Source organism: Corvus hawaiiensis, chromosome 13 (genome assembly GCF_020740725.1).
Source record: "Corvus hawaiiensis isolate bCorHaw1 chromosome 13, bCorHaw1.pri.cur, whole genome shotgun sequence".
NCBI classification, from domain to species: domain Eukaryota; kingdom Metazoa; phylum Chordata; class Aves; order Passeriformes; family Corvidae; genus Corvus; species Corvus hawaiiensis.
The window spans coordinates 12,222,552-12,242,677 of record NC_063225.1 but is presented as its reverse complement, the minus strand read 5'-3'; the positions used below and the strand labels follow the sequence as shown (position 1 = coordinate 12,242,677).

At 59.4% G+C, this 20,126-nt stretch overlaps 1 protein-coding gene across 11 annotated transcripts in view; it reads left to right on the top strand.

Annotated features, from left to right (window-relative positions):
* TLE3 (TLE family member 3, transcriptional corepressor) overlaps positions 1 to 8,444 on the top strand; it is a 30,062-nt gene extending 21,618 nt beyond the window's left edge. For 5 of the 11 annotated variants that reach the window (XM_048317635.1, XM_048317638.1, XM_048317637.1 and 2 more), the window contains exons 11-20: positions 245 to 295; positions 434 to 812; positions 1,816 to 1,997; positions 2,542 to 2,618; positions 2,778 to 3,027; positions 3,550 to 3,797; positions 4,377 to 4,524; positions 5,128 to 5,278; positions 5,929 to 6,005; positions 6,206 to 8,444. In XM_048317635.1, the coding sequence (XP_048173592.1) occupies positions 245 to 295; positions 434 to 812; positions 1,816 to 1,997; positions 2,542 to 2,618; positions 2,778 to 3,027; positions 3,550 to 3,797; positions 4,377 to 4,524; positions 5,128 to 5,278; positions 5,929 to 6,005; positions 6,206 to 6,313 (1,671 nt within the window). In that variant the 3' untranslated portion in view covers positions 6,314 to 8,444. Of the gene's footprint in view, positions 1 to 244; positions 296 to 433; positions 813 to 1,815; positions 2,013 to 2,541; positions 2,619 to 2,777; positions 3,028 to 3,549; positions 3,798 to 4,376; positions 4,525 to 5,127; positions 5,279 to 5,928; positions 6,006 to 6,205 lie in introns of all 11 variants that reach the window. The other 6 variants (XM_048317644.1, XM_048317643.1, XM_048317640.1 and 3 more) reach the window with 2 other exon arrangements.
* The last annotated feature ends 11,682 nt before the right edge of the window (positions 8,445 to 20,126 follow it).

The following is a 20,126-nucleotide window of genomic DNA, read 5'->3' as shown; positions in this document are numbered from 1 at the left end:
CCCCCAGCATTGCCAAGGCCACCATAATCCATGTCCCCAGTGCTATGTCTGCTTCCCTGACTGACTCCATCCCTGCCCTGGGCAGCCCCTTCCAATGCCTGACCACTTTTTCTATGAAGGAATTGTCCCTGATCTCCAGCCTGAGTGTCCTTAGGCTGCTCTTGGGGTGGTTTGGCTCCTCAGGGGGCGGATCCCCCCCAGTTTTTGGAGCTCTCTGTGGGGTGTGACACATTTTCTGTTCCAGGACAGCGATGGTGACAAGAGCGATGACCTGGTGGTCGATGTCTCCAACGAGGTGAGCCCTGGGTGGCTCACGGTGTGGGTTTGGGATGTGGGAAGCGATTCCTTAGGGGCTTCCCAACACCGGCCTGAAGGAGGAGCTGGAGGGAGCCCTTCCCACTGTGGGAGTTCCAATGCTTTTCCCATCCCACAGGACCCCGCCACCCCCCGGGTGAGCCCGGCCCATTCCCCCCCAGAGAACGGCCTGGACAAAGCCCGCGGGCTGAAGAAGGGGGATGCTCCCAACAGCCCGGCCTCGGTGGCCTCCTCCAGCAGCACTCCCTCCTCCAAGACCAAGGACCTGGGCCACGTACGTCCCTTCTGTGGGGTCACCGGGGCGGGGACTCTGGATCCCGGCAGTTTGAGCTCATCCCGTATTTTCCATCCCTTCTCTCCCCAGAACGACAAATCCTCCACGCCTGGCCTCAAGTCCAACACTCCGACACCCAGGAACGACGCTCCCACCCCGGGCACCAGCAGCACCCCGGGGCTGCGGCCCATGCCCGGCAAACCCAGCGGCATGGACCCCCTGGGTGGGTACCGGTGTCACCGCGGTGTCACCACTGTCCCCAGCACAGCTTCAGCTCGTCCCTGTCAGTGGGATGGGGAGGGGGGATCAGGTTTCTGGGGACGTAATCCAGATGATGGCATGAGGAGGGAGGTCCAGTCACAGGGTGAGCAGGGCTGGGATGAAGGGACACAGCCTCAAGCTGGGCCAGAGGAAGTCCAGCTTGGACATCAGCAGGAATTTGTTCATGGAAGGGGTGGTCAGGCCTTGGGAGGGGCTGCCCAGGCCATCTCTGGAGTTGCCCAGGGAAGGCCTGGATGTGGCACTCAGTGCTCTGGGTTGGGGACAAGGTGGTGCTGGGTCAGGGATTGGACTCTTGTGGCGTGGGGTGTTTCTGCGTCTGCTCCCTGCCCGTGTCCCTCTCCCTGCCCGTGTCCCTCTCCCTGCCCATGCTGTGTGCCCTGCCCGTGTCCCAGCCCTGCCCATGTCCCAGCCCTGCCCGTGTCCCAGCCCTGCCCATGTCCCAGCCCTGCCCATGTCCCAGCCCTGCCCATGCTCCGTGCCCTGCCCATGCTCCGTGCCCTGCCCATGCTCCGTGCCCTGCCCATGCTCTGTGCCCTGCCCATGTCCCAGCCCTGCCCATGCTCCGTGCCCTGCCCATGTCTCAGCCCTGCCCATGCTCCGTGCCCTGCCCATGCTCCGTGCCCTGCCCATGTCCCAGCCCTGCCCATGCTCCGTGCCCTGCCCATGTCCGGGCCCTGCCCATGCTGTGTGCCCTGCCCATGTCCCAGCCCTGCCCATGCTCCGTGCCCTGCCCATGTCCCAGCCCTGCCCATGTCCCAGCCCTGCCCATGCTCTGTGCCCTGCCCATGCTCCGTGCCCTGCCCATGTCCTGGCCCTGCCCATGCTGTGTGCTCTGCCCATGTCCCGCTCCCTGCCCATGCTCCGTGCCCTGACCGTGTCCTGGCCCTGCCCATGTCCCGGCCCTGCCCACGCTCCGTGCCCTGACCGTGTCCGTCTCTCCGCAGCCTCGGCCCTGCGGACGCCCATCTCCATCGCGGGCTCCTACGCAGCGCCCTTTGCCATGATGGGGCACCACGAGATGAACGGGTCCCTGACGAGCCCCGGCGCCTACGCGGGGCTGCACAACCTCCCCCCGCAGATGAGCGCGGCCGCCGCTGCCGCCGCCGCCTACGGCCGGTCACCAATGGTGAGCTTTGGAGCTGTACGTAGCACTTTTAGCTCCTTTCTCGCTGGGGGGAGGGCTTGGGGGGCTTTGGGGGGCTGGGAGGTTGAGGCTCCTTCTCAAAGCCAGCTGTAGTTTGAAATGGCCACCGTTGAAGGGGGGTGGAGATGCTTCCTCAGGGATGACATGGATGTGCCACTGGATCGGGGTTTCTCCTTCCCATTCCTCAGCCCCTTACCCATTCTTCGGCCCCCTTCTCATTCCTCTCACTAAACTCCTGTTTTAAGGCAAAACAAGGAGTCAAGCGCTGCCATTGGTGCTGCGCCCAATGTGGCTGATCCCATCCCTGGGGGCTTGGGAATAACATGGGGAGAGGGAGCGTGTCCAGCCTGGTTCCTGCAGACCCAAGACCTTTGGCTGTTTCCCCTTCCTGCCAGGGGGAAATACCGATTGGCTTTGAGCAGCAAGGGAAAAGTGCCCCAAAGTCCCCAGGGGGTCATGGATGGGAAGCTGTGTGCTGTTCCCAGCCCCGGTCTGGCCTCACCCGTGTCCGTGCATCTCTTGGCAGGTCGGGTTTGACCCACACCCCGCCATGCGAGCCCCGGGCCTACCCTCCAGCCTGGCGTCCATCCCCGGAGGGAAACCGTAAGCCCCGCTTGGATTTCTGTGGGATCGGAGGGGACGAGTGGCCGGGAGGGAGACGAGGGAGGGCTTCACCCAGGGCTGGCGCTGGGGACACGATGTGACAGCAGGCTGTCCCCACGAGCTCTGTCCCTGGAGATGAGCCCTTTCCCACCCTGGTAGGGCCTACTCGTTCCACGTGAGCGCGGACGGGCAGATGCAGCCGGTGCCGTTTCCCCACGACGCGCTGGCGGGGCCCGGCATCCCGCGGCACGCGCGGCAGATCAACACGCTGAGCCACGGCGAGGTGGTGTGCGCCGTCACCATCAGCAACCCCACCCGCCACGTCTACACCGGCGGCAAGGGCTGCGTCAAGATCTGGGACATCAGCCAGCCCGGCAGCAAGAGCCCCATCTCCCAGCTGGACTGCCTGGTGAGGGGCTGGCTGTGGCCGGAGCTGGGGTGCGGCTGCTGCTGTCCCCAGTGCTGTGTCCCCTCCTCCACCCACTTCTAATGGCATTCATCACCTTCTCCCCATTAACATCAACATCTCTTCCCCACATCGCCATCTATGTTTCCTCTTTCCCCCATTGCCCTCCCTTTCCTCTTCCCCCCTTAACATCCTGTCTCTCTTTTTCCCATTACCAACTCTTTGTCCTCCATTATTGTCTTTTTCCTCTTCCCTGTTTCCTCTTCCCATTATCTCTCTTTTCCCCCCTTAAATGTCCCTCTTCCTCTTCCCTCTGTCAACATCCCTTTTCCTCTTTCCCCATCCTTTGCCCTCTTTTTTTCTTCCCCCTGTGCGCTCCTTTTCCTCTTCCCTCTCAACATCCCTTCTCCTCTCCCCCTTTAACACCCCTTCCCTCTACCCTCTTCCCCATCCATCACCATCTCCCCCCTCCTCAACTCCTCCCTCCCGTCCCCCGCGGCCCCTCACCGTCCCTTCCGTCCCCAGAACAGGGATAACTACATCCGCTCCTGCAAGCTGCTGCCGGACGGCCGCACGCTGATCGTGGGGGGCGAGGCCAGCACTTTGACCATCTGGGACCTGGCGTCGCCCACGCCGCGCATCAAGGCCGAGCTGACGTCGTCGGCGCCCGCGTGCTATGCGCTGGCCATCAGCCCCGACGCCAAGGTGTGCTTCTCGTGCTGCAGCGACGGCAACATCGCCGTGTGGGACCTGCACAACCAGACCCTCGTCAGGTGAGCCCCCAGCCGGTGTCCTGCCGGGGGGTTGGGTGTGAGGACCTTGGGGATCGTGGGCTGGGGTGGGAAGGGCCTTAAAGGTCATTTTTACCCTGTCACATCCCTTTTCCTCTTCCTTTTGTCAGCAAAGGACTGACTTTTCCTCTTTTCCCCATCATGGTCCCTTTTCCTCTTCCTCCGTTGATGTCCCTTTTCCTCTTTCCCCACCCCATTTCTCTCTCTTCCCTCTTTCCCCCATCGACATCCCTTTCCTCCACCTTCCACTCTCCCCAGTGGCTGCAAGCCCCATCCAGCCCAGCCTTGAACATTCCAGGGATGGGGCAGCCACAGTTCCTCTGGGCTGGTGCCAGGAACTCCCTCTGGTGATGCTGCACCATCTCCTGGTGCTCATCCCTAAACCAGCCCAACCCTTGGCCAGGCTGGTGCTCCTCAGCACAGGATGCTCCTGGATGGATTTCCAGGAATCTTTGGTGTGGATGAGCCACCTAAACATAGTCTCTGAGTACCTTGAACCCAACTCCATGCTTTTCCTAGCCACTCCCCTTGCAGAATTCCATCATTTTTTCTGCTCCCAAGGCAATTCCAAGGCCACACGGATGGGGCCAGCTGCATAGACATCTCCCACGATGGTACCAAGTTGTGGACGGGGGGCCTGGATAACACGGTGCGTTCCTGGGACCTGCGGGAAGGGCGGCAGCTGCAGCAGCACGACTTCACCTCCCAGGTACCGCCCCGGGAATGGGCTGGCACAGGATTTATCCCCATGGAAAACAGGGAGTCCCGCTCAGCCACTGGCTCATGCCCACTGCAGGAAGGGGCTTTTCCTGTGGGGAAAAGGGCTCTGTGATCTCCGAGTGTGGCTGTTCCCGCTGGTTTCGGTGTGACCCGGGACTGCTGGAACTGTGGGGCTCCCTGGATCTTGTTCCAGCTCCTGCAGGATTAGGCTGCCATTAGGGAAGTAGCTCTTCCCATGGGATGCCTGTGGATATGACAGGGTTCTCGGGGTGCCCTGAGGGTGGGATGGGAGCAGGGATCAGGATCCTGCCTCCTCCAGCAGGGCCTCCCTGATCCGGAGGGGCCGAGCTGGGACCTTATGTCCGTTCGGCAAGGGCAGCAATATCCATGGGGATGGAGCCATCGAAACCTATGGATGTGCCTCTCCCAGCCTGCTCCGTCCATCTGGGGCTTGCCAGCAATGGCTGGATCCCAGAATGGTTGGGTTGGGAAGCACCTCGAGGACCTCTCATCCCAACCTTCTGCGGGGTGCTGTGGGCGGAGCAGGCGGTGAATTCCCGCTGATGTCCCTGTATCCCGCTTCCCGCTGCAGATCTTTTCCCTGGGATACTGCCCGACGGGCGAGTGGCTGGCGGTGGGCATGGAGAGCAGCAACGTGGAGGTGCTGCACCACACCAAGCCCGACAAGTACCAGCTGCACCTGCACGAGAGCTGCGTCCTCTCCCTCAAATTCGCCTACTGCGGTAAGGAGCTCCCACCCGGAGCTCCGGCAGGGATGGGGATCATGGAATCATGGAATGGTTTAGGCTGGGAGAGACCTCAAAGCTCATCCCATTCTACCCCCTTGGGACAGCTCCCAATAGAACCCCCCAGACCCCCCGCTCATGGATGGGGATCGTGGAATCATGGAATATTTGGGGTTGGAAGGAGCCTTCAAGCTCATCCCATTCCACCCCCTTGGGACAGCTCCCACTATCCCAGGTTGCTCCAAGCCCTGTCCAGCCTGGCCTTGGACACTTCCAGGGATGGGAAACAGGGATGCCCACAAGCTGCAGGAAGGGATGGTGCTCAATGCAGTGGTGGGGGGCTGAGCATGGATAATTCCAGCAGGATCCAGCCCATGGATGCTGCAGTTGGGGTTTATCCCCATAAACCCATCCCGGCTGTGCTGCAGACAGCCCCGGGCACCGCCGGAGGTGGGAAGCAGCACCTGGATCGTCCCAGCAGAGCGGGGCTGGGCAGGACTCCCCAGGGAACCTCCAGGTTTTCCCACTTCTCCCAAATCTCTGAGGTTAAGCAGCCTGTGGGGCAGGGAAAGGTCAGCCCTGGGATCTGTGGGGCGGGGAGGTGGCACCGGCAGCGTTCGGCTGCTGATCCCGATTTCCCGGCACAGGGAAGTGGTTTGTGAGCACGGGGAAGGACAACCTGCTCAACGCCTGGAGGACGCCCTACGGAGCGAGCATCTTCCAGGTAGGAGACCTTGGGAAGGGTGCGGGATGGGGGCTTCTCCCAGATTCCCATTCCGCGTTATCCTGGAGAGAGGGGAGATGCTCTGGGATGGCCGGGTCGGTATCAGGGTGAGGGATGTGGTGATGCCCCCAGTGTGGATGCTGCTGGGAGATCCTGGAAACCCAGCCTGATGGACTTTTTCCCCCTCCTGCTTTTCCCAGTCCAAGGAATCCTCGTCCGTGCTGAGCTGTGACATCTCCGCGGATGACAAGTACATCGTCACGGGCTCTGGGGACAAGAAGGCCACAGTCTACGAGGTCATCTACTGAGCCTGGGATTTCCGGACGGGCCGGCAGCTCCCGGCCCCGGCAGCACTCGGGAATGCTCTGGGAATGCCGAGGGGAGGCCCCGGGCCCGGCCCAGCTCCGCCTGGCATCGCTCCGCCCGGCATCCGCCACACTCGGATTTATTTGGAGATCAGCAACTCTGGCACACATGGAAGCCCTAAACGGATTCTTATTTGGTTTTAGGGTTTTGGGGTTTCTTTGGATTTTTTTTTTTTTGGTTTTTTTTTTGGTTTTCCGGTTCTCTCCGTCTGGCTTTGGTGGCACTATCAAGGACTCCTTTTTTATTGGGACTTTTTTTTTGTGCATCCCACATAAGACTTGTGAAAAATGTAAATACTGGACTAGGAAATAGCGTGGGAAGGGGGGACCCTCCCGGTACACTTAGCTGTGTATTTTTGTCTGCTGTAATTGTATTCCACTGATGGTTTTGGTGGTGGCAATTTTATTCTGGGGGTTTTTTGGTTGGTTTTTGGTTTTTTTTTTTGGTTGGTTGTTTTTTTTTTTCCCCCCCTTTTCCCACCCCCTCTGGAAGTGTCCGTGGGGACTTTGCCATCCAGGCTGAGCAGAGATGTCCACTGGTGAAAAGTTGTTCCTCCTGTCGTGCGTTGTGTGTTAGTGATGGTGGGGAATCGCTCGGATCCTCAGCTACTGACGGGACATCGACACAATCACCTTGGGGTTTGTTTTTTATAGATGGATTTATGGATTTATCCTTATTTTTTTTCCGTGCTTGGATGTTTGAAGAAAAGGGGAAGCCCACGCAAGCCCTTCTTGGTCTTCGGACAGAAGCAAATGAGGAGTGATTTCAAAGAAAGCTTAGAAAATTCAGCTCAGGGAGCCACGAAAGATAATAGCAAACTTACGTGTTTTGTATTCAAATGAAAGTAAAGAATTAGAATTGATAACCTTGAAAAAAAAAAAAAAGACAAAAAAAAATACAGTTTTTTTTTAAAAGCAAAAAAGTTTACTAACAAGTAGGGTTTGTGTGTGGTGGGGGGGCTGCTTGTGGTCCTTGTGGGCTTTATGGTCTTGTGTCTTCTGGTTTTATGGAGCAACTCCCTCCCCCCACAGGCCTTTTGTACTAAAGGGTTCTGAAAAGGACAAAAAAAAAAAAGAAAAAAAAAAAAAAGAGACAAAAAACCCACGAAGACCTAACGGGAAAATAAAAGTATTTGTGTAGCAGCAGTGCTCACCTGTGTTGTAGCACACGGCAGAGGATTTTTATACCGCATTTTTATGGATTATTTTTGGCGAGTTGGATCTGGTCCAAAAGGAGAAAAAAAAAGTTTAGGGTTGAGGGGAGAATGGTTTGGAGACGAGGATGGAGAGGTGGGACCTGGAATTGCAGCCCTCCCAGGAGCCTCCATCCCATCCCTCAGGGATCCATCCCATCCCTCCGGCTGCTCCCGGGGCAGACAGAGGAGCTGGGCTGGGAAGGAGGAGAGATCTCCTGGGAACTCCTGGTTTTCCCGTCAAAACGAGAGGGTTCGGAGCTGAAATGAGGGAATGTTCCAGGCCCAGGGTGGCTCGGTGGGAGGATGGGATCAGTTTGGGGCATTGATGATCCAAGAAAGGAGAAGCCGAGGTCTCTAAAGCTGCTTTTAGGGAAAGGCGTTTTGGGGTGGTTTGGCTCAGATTGACGGCTCTGCCCCTGGCCCTGGGGCCAGCAGAGCCTTGGAGGGGTCCAGGGATGTCCCAGGGGTGTTTTGGGGTCGGTCTTGGGATCTGTGGGGGCAGCTCTGCCCCTTTCTGCACCCTGACCCTGGGCACAGCATTCCCGGCTCCGTGGCCTTCGGAGCATCCTGCTCTGCACGGATGGGCTGTGTTGGGAAGGGCTGGGGGGCTCCGCCCTGTCCCTGGGGTCACCCCCAGCTCGTGTCCCCCAGGCTCCCAGGGCTGCAGCTGGGCTGCTTCGTTTTCCTCCCCGAATGGCAGGACTGAGGTGCAGGAATTGCATGTTGCGGAGCTGGTGGAGCTCCCGGAGCCAGGCTCTCGACTTCACACCAAAGTATGTAGCAGAATCTGTACAGCTGTTAATAACTACCACTGGTTTTTGTAAAAAAGGGCCAAAAAGCGAAAAAAAAGAATAAAAAGTCAATGTACTGAAGCTCAACCGCAAGCAAAGTGTCTCTGAACCCTCTGATCCACAGAATTTCACGGAGGTGGGGGGAAAGGCAGGAGCGGGGGAGGGTTGGGGGGCACAGGACACCCGTGACAGGGATCCCCGAGCTGGGGGGGGGATGCTGGAGCGGGGATGGAGCCCAGGATGCATGGGAGGAGTTCTCATCCCTTGGCCTCTCCCCCATCCCGTGGGATGGGCTCATCCCAAACCACTTCCCTCCCTTTCCCAGCTCCAAGGCAGCACCCAGCAGCTTTAGTTCTGCTCCTGCCAGGATTTGGGGATGCAGGGAAAGGGCTGGGATTGGGGCACCCTGCCCGCGGGCTGCTTCAGGACCGGGATCAGGCAGCTCCCGAGCCCCGGGATGCGAGCCCCGGCATTCCCGAGCTGCCGGCCCGGCACCCTGCTGGAGACAAAGCCCTGCCGTGAGCTAGGACAGCTGTAGGGTCCTGCGGGGCTCCCGTGATGGATTGGACACGACAGGACCTGCTGCCAGGGAGGGATGAAGGGCGGCAGCGGCGCTCTGCCCGCTCGGCTTCCCGGTAATGGGCAGGGGAGCGCTCGGGTTGCGTTTCCCTGGGGCTGGAGGCTGCACGCCGCCAGGGGCTGACGCAGGGGACCATTAGAAGATAGGAATTGCAAGGAATCCTTTGTTGGAAGATTGGGAGAGCGAAGGGAAGGGGAAGGGACCCCCAGGACCCCCCGCGCCGCCCCTTTGGCACCTGAGCGGCTCTGGCCACGCTTCCAACCCTTCCCAGGAAACTGCTGCCCTTGGCAGTCCATGGGGTTGGACTCCGGCTTTTCCAAGTGCTGGGGAGGGGTGTTGGGCTCTCCCATTCCCATTTGTGTCAGCCAGCTCCCAGATTCTGTAATTCAGTCATTCCCAGCCCCCACGCTGGATTTTCAAATGATAAATTCATGAGGGCTTTTTAAAGGTGCTGTCAGGTCGGGTTTGGCCCACGCTGCCAGGCCAGGAAGGCAGAGCTGGAAACAGCTGGAAAACCGAGCGGGAACTGATTCCCCCAAGAGCCTGAGGATGTGAAGGTGGCACCTTCTGTGGCATTGCCCACTTTTTGTCTGTGATTTCCTTCCGTGAGCGTGGAATTCCTGCATGGAAGGGCTCCCACGGAGCAGGCAGGGATTTGATCCTGGAGCATCAGAACCGCTTTTCCCATGCTGGGTCTCTGTCCCTGAAGGGGGCACTGGGAAAGGGGCAGGGGCGGCAGAGCCGTGCTGGGCTGTGTCCTGCTGTGTGTCCCGTGCCGTGCTGTGTGTCCCGTGCCGTGCTGTGTGTCCCATGTCCTGCTGTGTGTCCCATGCCGTGCTGTGTGTCCCATGCCATCCCATCCCATGCCCTGCTGTGTGTCCCATGTCCTGCTGTGTGTCCCATGCCATCCCATGTCCTGCTGTGTGTCCCATGCCATCCCATGTCCTGCTGTGTGTCCCGTTCCCTGCTGTGCGTCCTGTGCCAGGCTGAGCCGTGTCCACTCCAGGAACAAAGCAGAGCCCATCCAGCTGTGCCCTAGGCACGCCCACGGCGTCTGCCCACCACGGAATCCGGGATAACGGGATATCCCTGCCCACCACAGAATCCGGGATAACGGGATCCCCCTTCCCCCGGTTATCCCGGGCTCTGTTATCCCGTGGAGGACTTCACCCTTCGGGGTTCGCAGAGCAGCACCCACCCACCGCGGGGCGTTCCCAGCCCTTCCCAGCCCCATCGAAGTCCTTCCCAGCCCCTTCCCGGCCCTTCCCACCGCAGCCGTGCGGTTGCCAGGGTGCCACCGCGGGCTGGGAACAGATGGCGGCGGCTCTCGGGGACACCCTCAGCTGCTGCTGTCGCTGGCTGCTGCCGCCGAGTGCGGATTCTGCTGGCACCGCTCCCTTCGGCGGCTCTGCCTCTGCCTCGCACCCGTTTTAATTACAGTAATTGAGTTATAATGAGTGATTGTGCCGGGCCATTGTGCGCGGGGAGGCTCCGGTGCTGAAGGGCGGCCCCTGCTCGCGCTTTGTTCGCTGCTCCGAGGGTGGCATCGCTTCCGAAGGCTCGCAGAAACCGGCGGCTGCCTTCAGATGTTCATCGTGCTCCTCTTCCCGGCGCTGGTGCTTCCCTGGATCCCGCTGGAAAGCGGCAGCAACGGATAAAAACTCATTTGGCTTAATTCCCCGCTGGAAAAAAAAAAAAAAGCCAGCAACAAGCGGAGCCAAGGCGGAAAGCAAAACAGCCCAGCAGCACAAATCCCAGCCCTGCGGAGCCCTGCGCTGGAAAAACCCGTCCTGGGGCTGGCACGGGGTGCCATGGCAGGAGGGGCCGGTGACACTGGGGCCTGGGACAAGGGATGTGGGACAGGACACAGGGAATGGCTTCCCACTGCCAGAGGGCAGGGATGGATGGGATATTGGGAAGGAATTGTTCCCTGGGAGGGGGTGAGGCCCTGGCACAGGGTGCCCAGAGAAGCTGTGGCTGCCCCTGGATCCCTGGCAGTGCCCAAGGCCAGGCTGGACAGGGCTTGGAGCAGGCTGGGACAGTGGGAGGTGTCCCTGCCCATGGGCCTGGATATCATTTCATGTCCCTTCCAACCCAAACCATTCCAGGATTCCATGATCCACCTACTGAAATCCCCCATTTCCCTGGATTCCCGTCCCTGTCAGTCCTACTCCTGTTCCCAGGGCTGTCCCCACCAGCCCCTGACATTCCAGGCTCTTGTCCCACGGTCAGACCTGCTCGGGGGGGAGGGGCTGGATTTGCCTTAAATCCCCAACTCTGTCCCCACCAATGTGGGACGAGCCACCCCTCACCCTGCTGAGCCCGGAGCATCTCTGATTTCTGCCTGGGAAAAGCCCCGTGGCGCTCCCCATCCAGGATTTGGGAATGCTGGGCTGGTCGGGATGGGTTTGGGGGCAGCCCTCGGACAGCCCAGAGAGAGCCCCAAATGCAGCCCCGTTATCACCCCCCCCCTCTCCCCTGGGGGTGCTTTGGGGTTTTTTGGCTTTTCTGAGTAACAATAAAAACTTTCATTGGAGCAAAACCTTGGCTGGCCAAAATGAGCCTCGTTAATTCCAGGGAATTGTTTCATCTCGGCTCAACAGGAATAATGAATCTTTTTTTATTATTACTTTTTTTTTATTACAAGATGAGTTGGTGAACAGCCAACTTCCTCCGGGGGAATTCCTGGGGAGTGTTGATCCCGGCTGGAATTTACCTTGGAGGAGGGGGGGAAAAAAATTGAAAAAAGAAGGGGAGAAAAAAAAAGGGAAAAAAATAAAAAGAGAAGGAAAAAAGCGAAGGTTTTAAAGGCTCAAACGCTGCTATTCATAACAACGTGTGATTGAGCTCAGCCTTTTCCTGACAGCTCCCAGATGGAGCCAAGGCTTTTCCACAACACCCTCACACAACACTTCCCTCCGGAGCCAGCTCCAGCCCCAAACAAAAATTGGGAGCACACAGGCGCCTTGTTATCCTCGGGAAAGCCGAGGAGCACCAGAGCCCGCAGGAATCCGGCTGAGCTTGGCCCTGCCTGGAAAATCCAACCCCAGGGCTGTGTGTGCCTGGGTCACCCTGTGGGGCTGGGCCCCGAGTGTCCCCGGGTTTGTGGGGCGCTCCCGGGGCTCAGGGCTGGGTTTGTGCCAGGGCTGAGCCCCCAGGGTGTCCCCGGGTTTGTGGGGTGCTCCCGGGGCTCAGGGCTGGGTTTATCCCAGTTTTGTGTTAATCAGAAAAGATAAAAAATGGCATTACAGTGCTGCAGGGGCAGCTGGGCTTTAATGGGATTTTGGAGATTTTTATGCTTCCATAAAACTTTCTGTGCATTTCAGGCTGGGAGAGCACCCAGAGCGCTCCTCACTCGAGGTGCTGGTGGCAGAGGCGGTGGCACAGCGCTGGCACCGTGTCCCCTCTGCTTCCCCTTGGATGTGCAGGGATGGACACGGAATATTCCGGACTGGCAGCAAAGGGCCAGGACCGAAGGGATCAGTGGATCCATCGGTTTGGGGAGGCTGGGAATGCAGCGGATGGAGGGTGGAAGGGCAGAGCTTCCCTCGGGAGCCGGCAGGGCCGGGAGGGAACGGAGCATCCCAGCCCAGCATCCAGCCCCTCCATCTCAGTCCCTCTCCAGCTCTCCTGGAGCCCCTTTAGGCCCTGGAAGGGGCTCTGAGCTCTCTCTGGAGCCTTCTCTTCTCCAAGGGAACATTCCCAGCTCTCCCAGGCTGGCTCCAGAGGGTTTCCAGCCCTCGGAGCAGCTCCGGGGCCTCCTCTGGAATTGCTCCAGCAGCTCCGGGTTCTCCCGCTGTTGGGAATCCCACACAAACCTTTTCAAAGCTGGACACGAGCTGGGACGGGATGGGGACAGCGACACTGTGGGACACGTGGCAGCGCGGGCAGCACCTCGTGCCACCCCAGGAGCTGCTCCATGGGCCCTGGGCACACCTGGAATGCTGAAGGAGGAGAACACAGGCTGATGGATAACCGGGATTTCCTGGGGTGGTCCCACAGCACCTGCGGGGGGTTAATTAATGCCTCATTTAAACCCCAGACGGGCTAAGCCCGACCTGCTGATGGTTCCGGCTCTCCCACCGCCTTCCCCGCGGCTTTGCCTCTGGCAGGACTCCGGGCACAGCATTCCCGGCGGGACCGGGATCGCGCACAGACAGCGCAGGGCCGGGATTTGGGGACGCTTTCCCCTCCCTGGGAATCCAGGAGCTCTTCCCCAGGCATCCAAGTGCATTCCCGGCAGCTGGAAGTGCCCTGTGGCAGCTGGGCCGCTCTCGAGGCGGTGCCGGAGCCGCTCCACCCCGCTCTGCCGCCGGGAGTCGGGATATTATCCCAATTTTTGTTGTGTAACCAGAACATGCCGGGGATTGCGGTAATCCATTAATGCTCCCTGGGGAGGATTTGGAGCTCCGCACTTGTGGCCTGACGCCTTCCCTGGGGATAAACGCGGCACCCCCTGGGAATGCTGCAGGGCAGGGAGAGACCGGGAATGTTCCTCCCTGGGACCCCAGCGTGGGGGACACATCCCTGCAGTGCTCCGGGTGCTCCTGGATGGGGGTGGCTCCGTCTCAGGTACCTCGGTGGGGGGACAGGGAGCTGCTTCTGGTGGCACTGCCCTTCCCGTGGGATCATGGCCAGGGTCGGGTCCCTCTCCTGTGCCTAGCCCCTTCTTTTTGGGAAAAAGAGCTCGGATCCCTCGAATCCCCCTCTGGACAGGAGGGATGGGACAGCCTCCCAGGGTGCTGCTCGGTTCCCAGCACATCCCTTCTCCCACGGCTGGGCTCTGGGAATGGATGGAAAGGGGAAAAGGTGCAGCAGGGATGAGTCCGTGAGGATGGAGCTGTGCCCGTGCTCCTGCTCCAGGCACAGGTTTGGGAGCCCCCGCCTGACCTGCGGGGCAGGGAATGGCTTGGATCAGCCAGGATCTCATGGCACAGCCCGGATTCCATGGCACAGCACCCCTGGCACTGGCTGTGCCCTCTGGATCACTGCTGGACACGGCAGGAAGCCACCACTGCCCTGGACTCTTCCACAGGAGCTAAAGGGATCTGAAAACAGGGAATTTCCTGGAAAGAGAGCCCAAAACATCTGTGGGAGCAAAATCTGGGCAGGCCCAGGGTTCTCATGCTGGGCTCCCACCCAGCCCAGCTCCTCCCGGGATAAACTCCAGGGAGAGCTCAGAGCCCCTTCCAGGGCCTAAAGGGGCTCCAGGAGAGCTGGAGAGGGACTGGGGACAAGGCATGGAGGGACAGGACACAGGGAATGGCTTCCCAGTGCCAGAGGGCAGGGATGGATGGGATATTGGGAAGGAATTGCTCCCTGGGAGGGGCTGGGCTGGAATTCCCAGAGCAGCTGTGGCTGCCGCTGGATCCCTGGAATGTCCCAGGCCAGGGCTCAGAGTGGTCTGGTCCCGGTGCTGCTCCACAGGTCTGTCTGCGGATCCCTCTCCAGCTCCATCCCCTTGGCTGGCTCCCCACAATCCCCAAAAGCAGCTCAAAAATTCCTCCGAGCATTCCCCAGCTCTGCACACGAGTGGAGGGCACTGGGATTAACCACATCCCAGCCTGGAATTCCCGAGCCTGGAGCTGCCTGGAGCTGCAGCAGGCACAAGGACCTCTCCTGGCTTTCTCCAGCCCTTCCTTAAATAAGCAGCTTTCCCCACCCCTTTCCCAACACTTCACCTCGGGATCCTCCCCCTTGGAACACAGGCGGGCCTGGCACGCACTCCCGGACCACCCTGGGAAGCAAATCCCGGTAATTTATGGAGAGGCTCAGCTGAGAACAGCCCGGGTGGGTTTTTTTTCCCTTCCCCCTTTTTTCTTTCTGTCCTGACTATAAATTTTTCATGGAATTTAGAAAACACCAGCAAATCCCCAGAGACACTTCTAGAACCTGCCCGAGACTCGGAATCCAAGGATCTCCCCAGCAGTGCATCGGGAGCTGGGGGCAGCAGCATTCCCAGTCCTCATCGGGGGACAGGGAATATCCCTGCGTGTCCAGGAGCCCACCCACCCCCAAGATCCCACAGGGACACGGGGGCAGAGCAGCTCCAGGCTGGGATGAGCCAGTCCCTGCGTGTCCCTGCCCCCAAACATCCCCAAATCCCCATGTCCCAGATCCCTGCCTGCTCCCAAACTCCCCCCAAATCCTCATTTCTCAGATCCCTGCCTGCCCCTAAACATCCTCCCCAAGTTCCCCTTTCCCAGATCCCTGCCTGCTCCCAAACATCCTCCCCAAGTCCCCCTTTCCCAGATGCCTGCCTGCTCCCAAGGATCCCCCAAATGCCCATTTCCAAGATCTCCACCTCGGGAAGGAGCTGCTGGGGACAGAGCTGTGCCCAGGGAACCCCAGCAGGGCGCTGCCACCTGCACGTCCCCCAGGTCCCGGACGGGGAGGGTTTTCCATGGGCAGGGAGGGTTTTCCATGGGCAGGGTGGGGTTTCCATGGGCAGGGAGGGTTTTCCATGGACAGGGAGCAGGGGCAGTGCCATCCCCATCTCGGAGCACTTCCCATTTGTCTCCATTCCCGGCAGAAAGGCCCAGTGATCCTTGGAAAGGGCCCCTTGTGGGGCCACACTATGGCTCCTTCCCGGCTTTCCTGCCCTAATGAAGACCAATGAACATTATCCCAACCTGTTCCAGCAATTCCCGCTTCCAAGCAGCGCTGGGAGGACGCTGAGGACCCCTCGCTCACTGCGCTGCCTGCACTGGCTTTGGAGCTGGGAGTCCTTGGGAGCATTCCCAGAGGATTCCAGGCTCCATGGACAGGGCTTGGATTTATTGCTTATCACAGAATCCTGGGATGGTTTGGGTTGGGAGGGACCTTAAAGCTCATCCCGTTCCAAGGGCAGGGACACCTCCCACTATCCCAGCCTGCTCCAGGCTGGCCTTGGACACTTCCAGGGATCCAGGGGCAGCCACAGCTGCTCTGGGAATTCCAGCCCAGCCCCTCCCCACCCTCCCAGGGAACAATTCCTTCCCAATATCCCATCCATCCCTGCCCTCTGGCACTGGGAAGCCATTCCCTGTGTCCTGTCCCTCCATGCCTTGTCCCCAGTCCCTCTCCAGCTCTCCTGGAGCCCCTTTAGGCCCTGGAAGGGGCTCTGAGCTCTCCCTGGAGCCTTCCCTTCTCCAGGTGAACATTCCCAGCTCTCCCAGCCTGGCTCCAGAGGAATTCCAGCCCTCGGAGCACCTCTGTGTTCTCCTTGTCCACCACTCCTGCACATCCCCAAACGCAGCCGTGACTGTAAAACCAACACCCAAACCCAGGGACTGCGCCCAGGGCGAGGCCAGCGAGGACACCCCGGGCTCGGGAGGGGACAGGGAAGTGTCACCTTTCCTCCTCTTTCATTTCCCAGCCCCTGGATCTGCTGGGAAGGAGCAAGGCCCGGGCAGCAGAGGACGGGAATTCCTGACACCGGGAAGAGCGGAGGTGAAAGAAAGTGAAAAATCGCTGTGGAAAAACGGGGCCCAGCTCCCCCTGCCCCGCGGCCGCTGCTGGGAGGGGACAGGAGGGGGCACAGCCTCCCTGTGCTCCCACCCGGCCTTTAAAGGAGCTGGAATGTGCTGGAATCCAGGGAAAACTAATCCCGGCAGCACCCGGAGAGCCCCGGAGCGAGCCCAGGGCTTGGATTGCAGCGGGTTCTGGTGTGAGGCCACGGCAAAAAGGTTATCCCAACTGGTGGGGCTTGGATTGGGAATTTTTCGGTCCAGGACGAGCCCGGTCCGGAGCCTCCCCTCGGCTGTTTAATTCCCAAAGCGCGGCGGAGCCGCAGGAATGTCAAGCGGGGCTAAGTGCTCGCCCCAGCGGCATTCCCGGACAAAAGGCGACACTTTGGGGCATTAAATCGCTCAGGGACAGTCGAGGACTCTTCAAAGCGGCTGCGAATTGCGTGGCCAGGCTGGAAAACACGAGGCACCAGCTCCTGCCGGCCCGGGCACGCCCCTGAGCGGGGAAAAGAGCGGAACAGAGAGCAAAAAAACCCCAAATCTTGGTTTTGACTTGAAGGGGAGAGCTCGGGGCTTGCCTGGCAAGCTCATCCCCGTGCTCCAGGATCCAGGGATCCTCCTTTTCCAGCTCGGTGTGGCAGCTGTGCGCAGGATGGATGCGTGTGATGCCCGGATTTCCAGGCAGGGATCAGGCCGGAGAGCAGGGAGGGCAGCCGGGATGTGGGAGTGGCACCCACCGAGGCCGGGGAGGAGGCTGGGGTGGCCGGGGAAGATGCCAGGATTGCCGGGGAAGCTGCTGGGGAAGCTGCTGGGGCTGCTGGGGAAGCTGGCAGAGCTGTTGGGAGGATGCTGGGGCTGCTGGGGAAGATGCTGGGATCCCTGGGAAGGATGCCGGGGTACCCGGGGAAGGTGCTGGGGCTCCGGGGGAGGATGGCAGGGCTGGGAACGATGCCAGGGGAAGGGGCCAGGGCTGTCAGGAGGGTGCTGGGCTACCTGGAGAAGATGCTGGGGCTGCTGAAGAGGATGCAGAGTAGTCAAGGAAGATGCTGTGATGGTGGGAGAGGATGCTGAGGTACCCGGGGAAGACTTGGGCTGGATGCTGAGGAACCCAGGGAAGATCGGGGGTGGATGTTGAGGCGCCCAGGGAAGGTTTGGGGCTGCTGGGACCAGTGCCAGGGTTTTTGGGGAGGATGTCTGGGCTGCTGGGGAGGATGTTGGGGACCCAGGGAAGATCTGGGGTGGCTGGGGAGGATGTTTGGGTACCCAGGAAGATCTGGGGTGGATGCTGAGGTAGCCAGGGAAGATCCGGGGCTGCTGGGGCCGGTGCCAGGGTGTTGCGGAGGACGCCGGGGCTGCTGGGCCGGCTGCCGGGGCTCCAGGAGCGCTGCCAGGACTGGCGGGGAGGATGCCGGGGCTGCGGCTCGGAGCCATCCATTGTGGCTGCCGAAATGTTTCGGAATCAGCCGTTTAATGAGAACAAAAGAAATTAATTGGTGGTTTAGGCCTAATGAGACCGCTGTGCAAATTAACAGCCCTCATCAGCAGAAACAAACAGACTCCTTAAACGAATCGCGGCTGATAAAGAGGGGGTCGGCGGCACCATCTGCGCGGCCCCTCCCGGCGCAGGCAGCGGGGAAAAACCCACCCCGATCCCACTAAAGCATAAATTCCCGGTTCATTCAGGCGGGCGCAGCTTGACTCCGGCAGCTCGGAGCGCGGATAAAGGCGAGCCCCCCGCATTTGCATCTGAAAGCGGCGAGACGCGGCCCCTCGCTCGGGCCGGGGGCGGGGGGCGTTCAGCCCCCATTGAGGCCGGCACAAAGGGGCCCCCCCGCGCCGGCTGCCGGACCCTGCGGGTCCTCACACAGCCCGTTTGTTCCCGCTGTTTACTTAAGACGTTCCTCAATTCCCAGCGAGGATTTGGATTTCGGGCTTGGTTTACTTGTGCTGGCAGGGAAAAAAAAAAAAAAAAAAAAAAAGAAGAAGGGAAAAAAAAAAAATCTGTCTGATCTTTAATAATCAAAGTAATTAGAATAATCCTTTCAGGGCTGAATGGGGGATTATTTCTTCGTGTCATTTTAGTTTCATCCTCATTTGGGGCTCCTAAAACGTGGAAAAAGCACTTCAAAAGCCCCACTGTAGTCCCGGGCCCTCTTCACGCTCCTGGAAATTCCCACCCAGGCGCCTGCCGAGCCCCCGTTCTCAGGGAAAGCGCCTGTTTGGCTGCGGCCGGTTTATTTATTTCGGGCCTGGTCAAATAAACAGCGGGGCCGGCGAGATTTGGGGCTCGTTTGTTGTTTGGCTGTCTCGGGCAGATAAGGAAGCCTTTGATGGAGAGCAGGGACTTTGTGTGTCTAATCTGGGCCCGGCAGCGCCGCCGAAACGCGGCCGAGTCTGCGGGGAGCAGTAATTACATCGGGGGATTAAAAGGTCCGAAACCTCACCTATATTTCACTTTTGTAAACCAGTGAGGAACAAAGAACGCTCGGCTCGCCCCGAGGAAAGAATAATTGACACAATTCGCAGGCTCGGGATTATTGTAATGTAAATAAACGCGGCCGGGAGGACGGGACTCGTTCAGCCCTGCAAGTTTTCAGCTGGGTTTTAACGAGGGGCATAAACTCGGCTTCAAAAACAGCGCCAAAACACACCCCCCCCCCCCCCCCCACCCTAAATCCCCCTTTTCCCCCATTTCCCACTCGGGGTGCAGCTCGGCAGGGACTGCGGGGTAAAATCCCAGGGGAGCATTGCCCGTGGCTCTGCCAGGAGTCAAATCGCTGGGAATTGCTCTCCCGGCGCAGGTTTGTCCCCCCCATCCACCAGGGATGAGAGGGGACAAGGGACAGGCGGCGGTGGGAATTGGGACAGGCAGCGAGCAGCAGGGACCTGACGCTATAAAGAATCGTTAAAATCACGGAATTGGGGAATTATTTGAGCTGGAAGAGCCCTCTGAGATCCTCGATTCCAACTGTTCCCCCAGCACTGTCGGGGCCACCACTGGGGCACGTCCCCAAGTGCCACATCCACACTGCTGGAATTAGACAGGAACAGGGCCTAAAAATCCTTTAAAAAGTAATAATAATAATTTTAAAAAATCCATGGGGTTTTTTTGGCCACCTTGACTCCTGATTCCAGGTAGGAAAAGGGAGCAAGATCTCATTGGAAGCTGAAACTCAGGAAGGGTTTAAGGGGTGCAGGGATGATCCCAAATCCGACCCAGAGAGGGTTTAAGGGGTGCACGAATGATCCTGACTCCAGCCAGGAAGGATTTAAGGGGTGCAGGGATAATCCTGGCTTTAACCCAGGAAGTTTTTAAGGAGTTCAGGATTGATCCTGGCTCCTCTGGATTCTCAGAGTCCAGGATGAATTTCCCAAGTGCTGATCCTCCTCCAAGGAGCTCGGGGCCTTTCCTCATGGAAAACTAGGGGGCTGTGAGGAGCTCGGTGTTTCTCCCGGGTTTTTCCAGGCAGGGGGAACCACTCTGGACTCGGGGCTTGAAATTATCCCCAATTATCAGCGGGAAAATGGCAGGAATGGGAGAACGAGGCAGCAGCTCAATCCATGGGCTAAATGCCGGCCATAAATGCATTCCTATTAGGAAGTCAATACCCGGCTGGCAGCTCCTGTCTGTGCCGACCCCTCATTAGACAAAGCCTTGACCTTGACCTCATTGTCCCGTTTGCCGGGAGCCAGAATCCCGGGACAACTCGTATTGGCGTGCGAATCCATAAATATTGATTC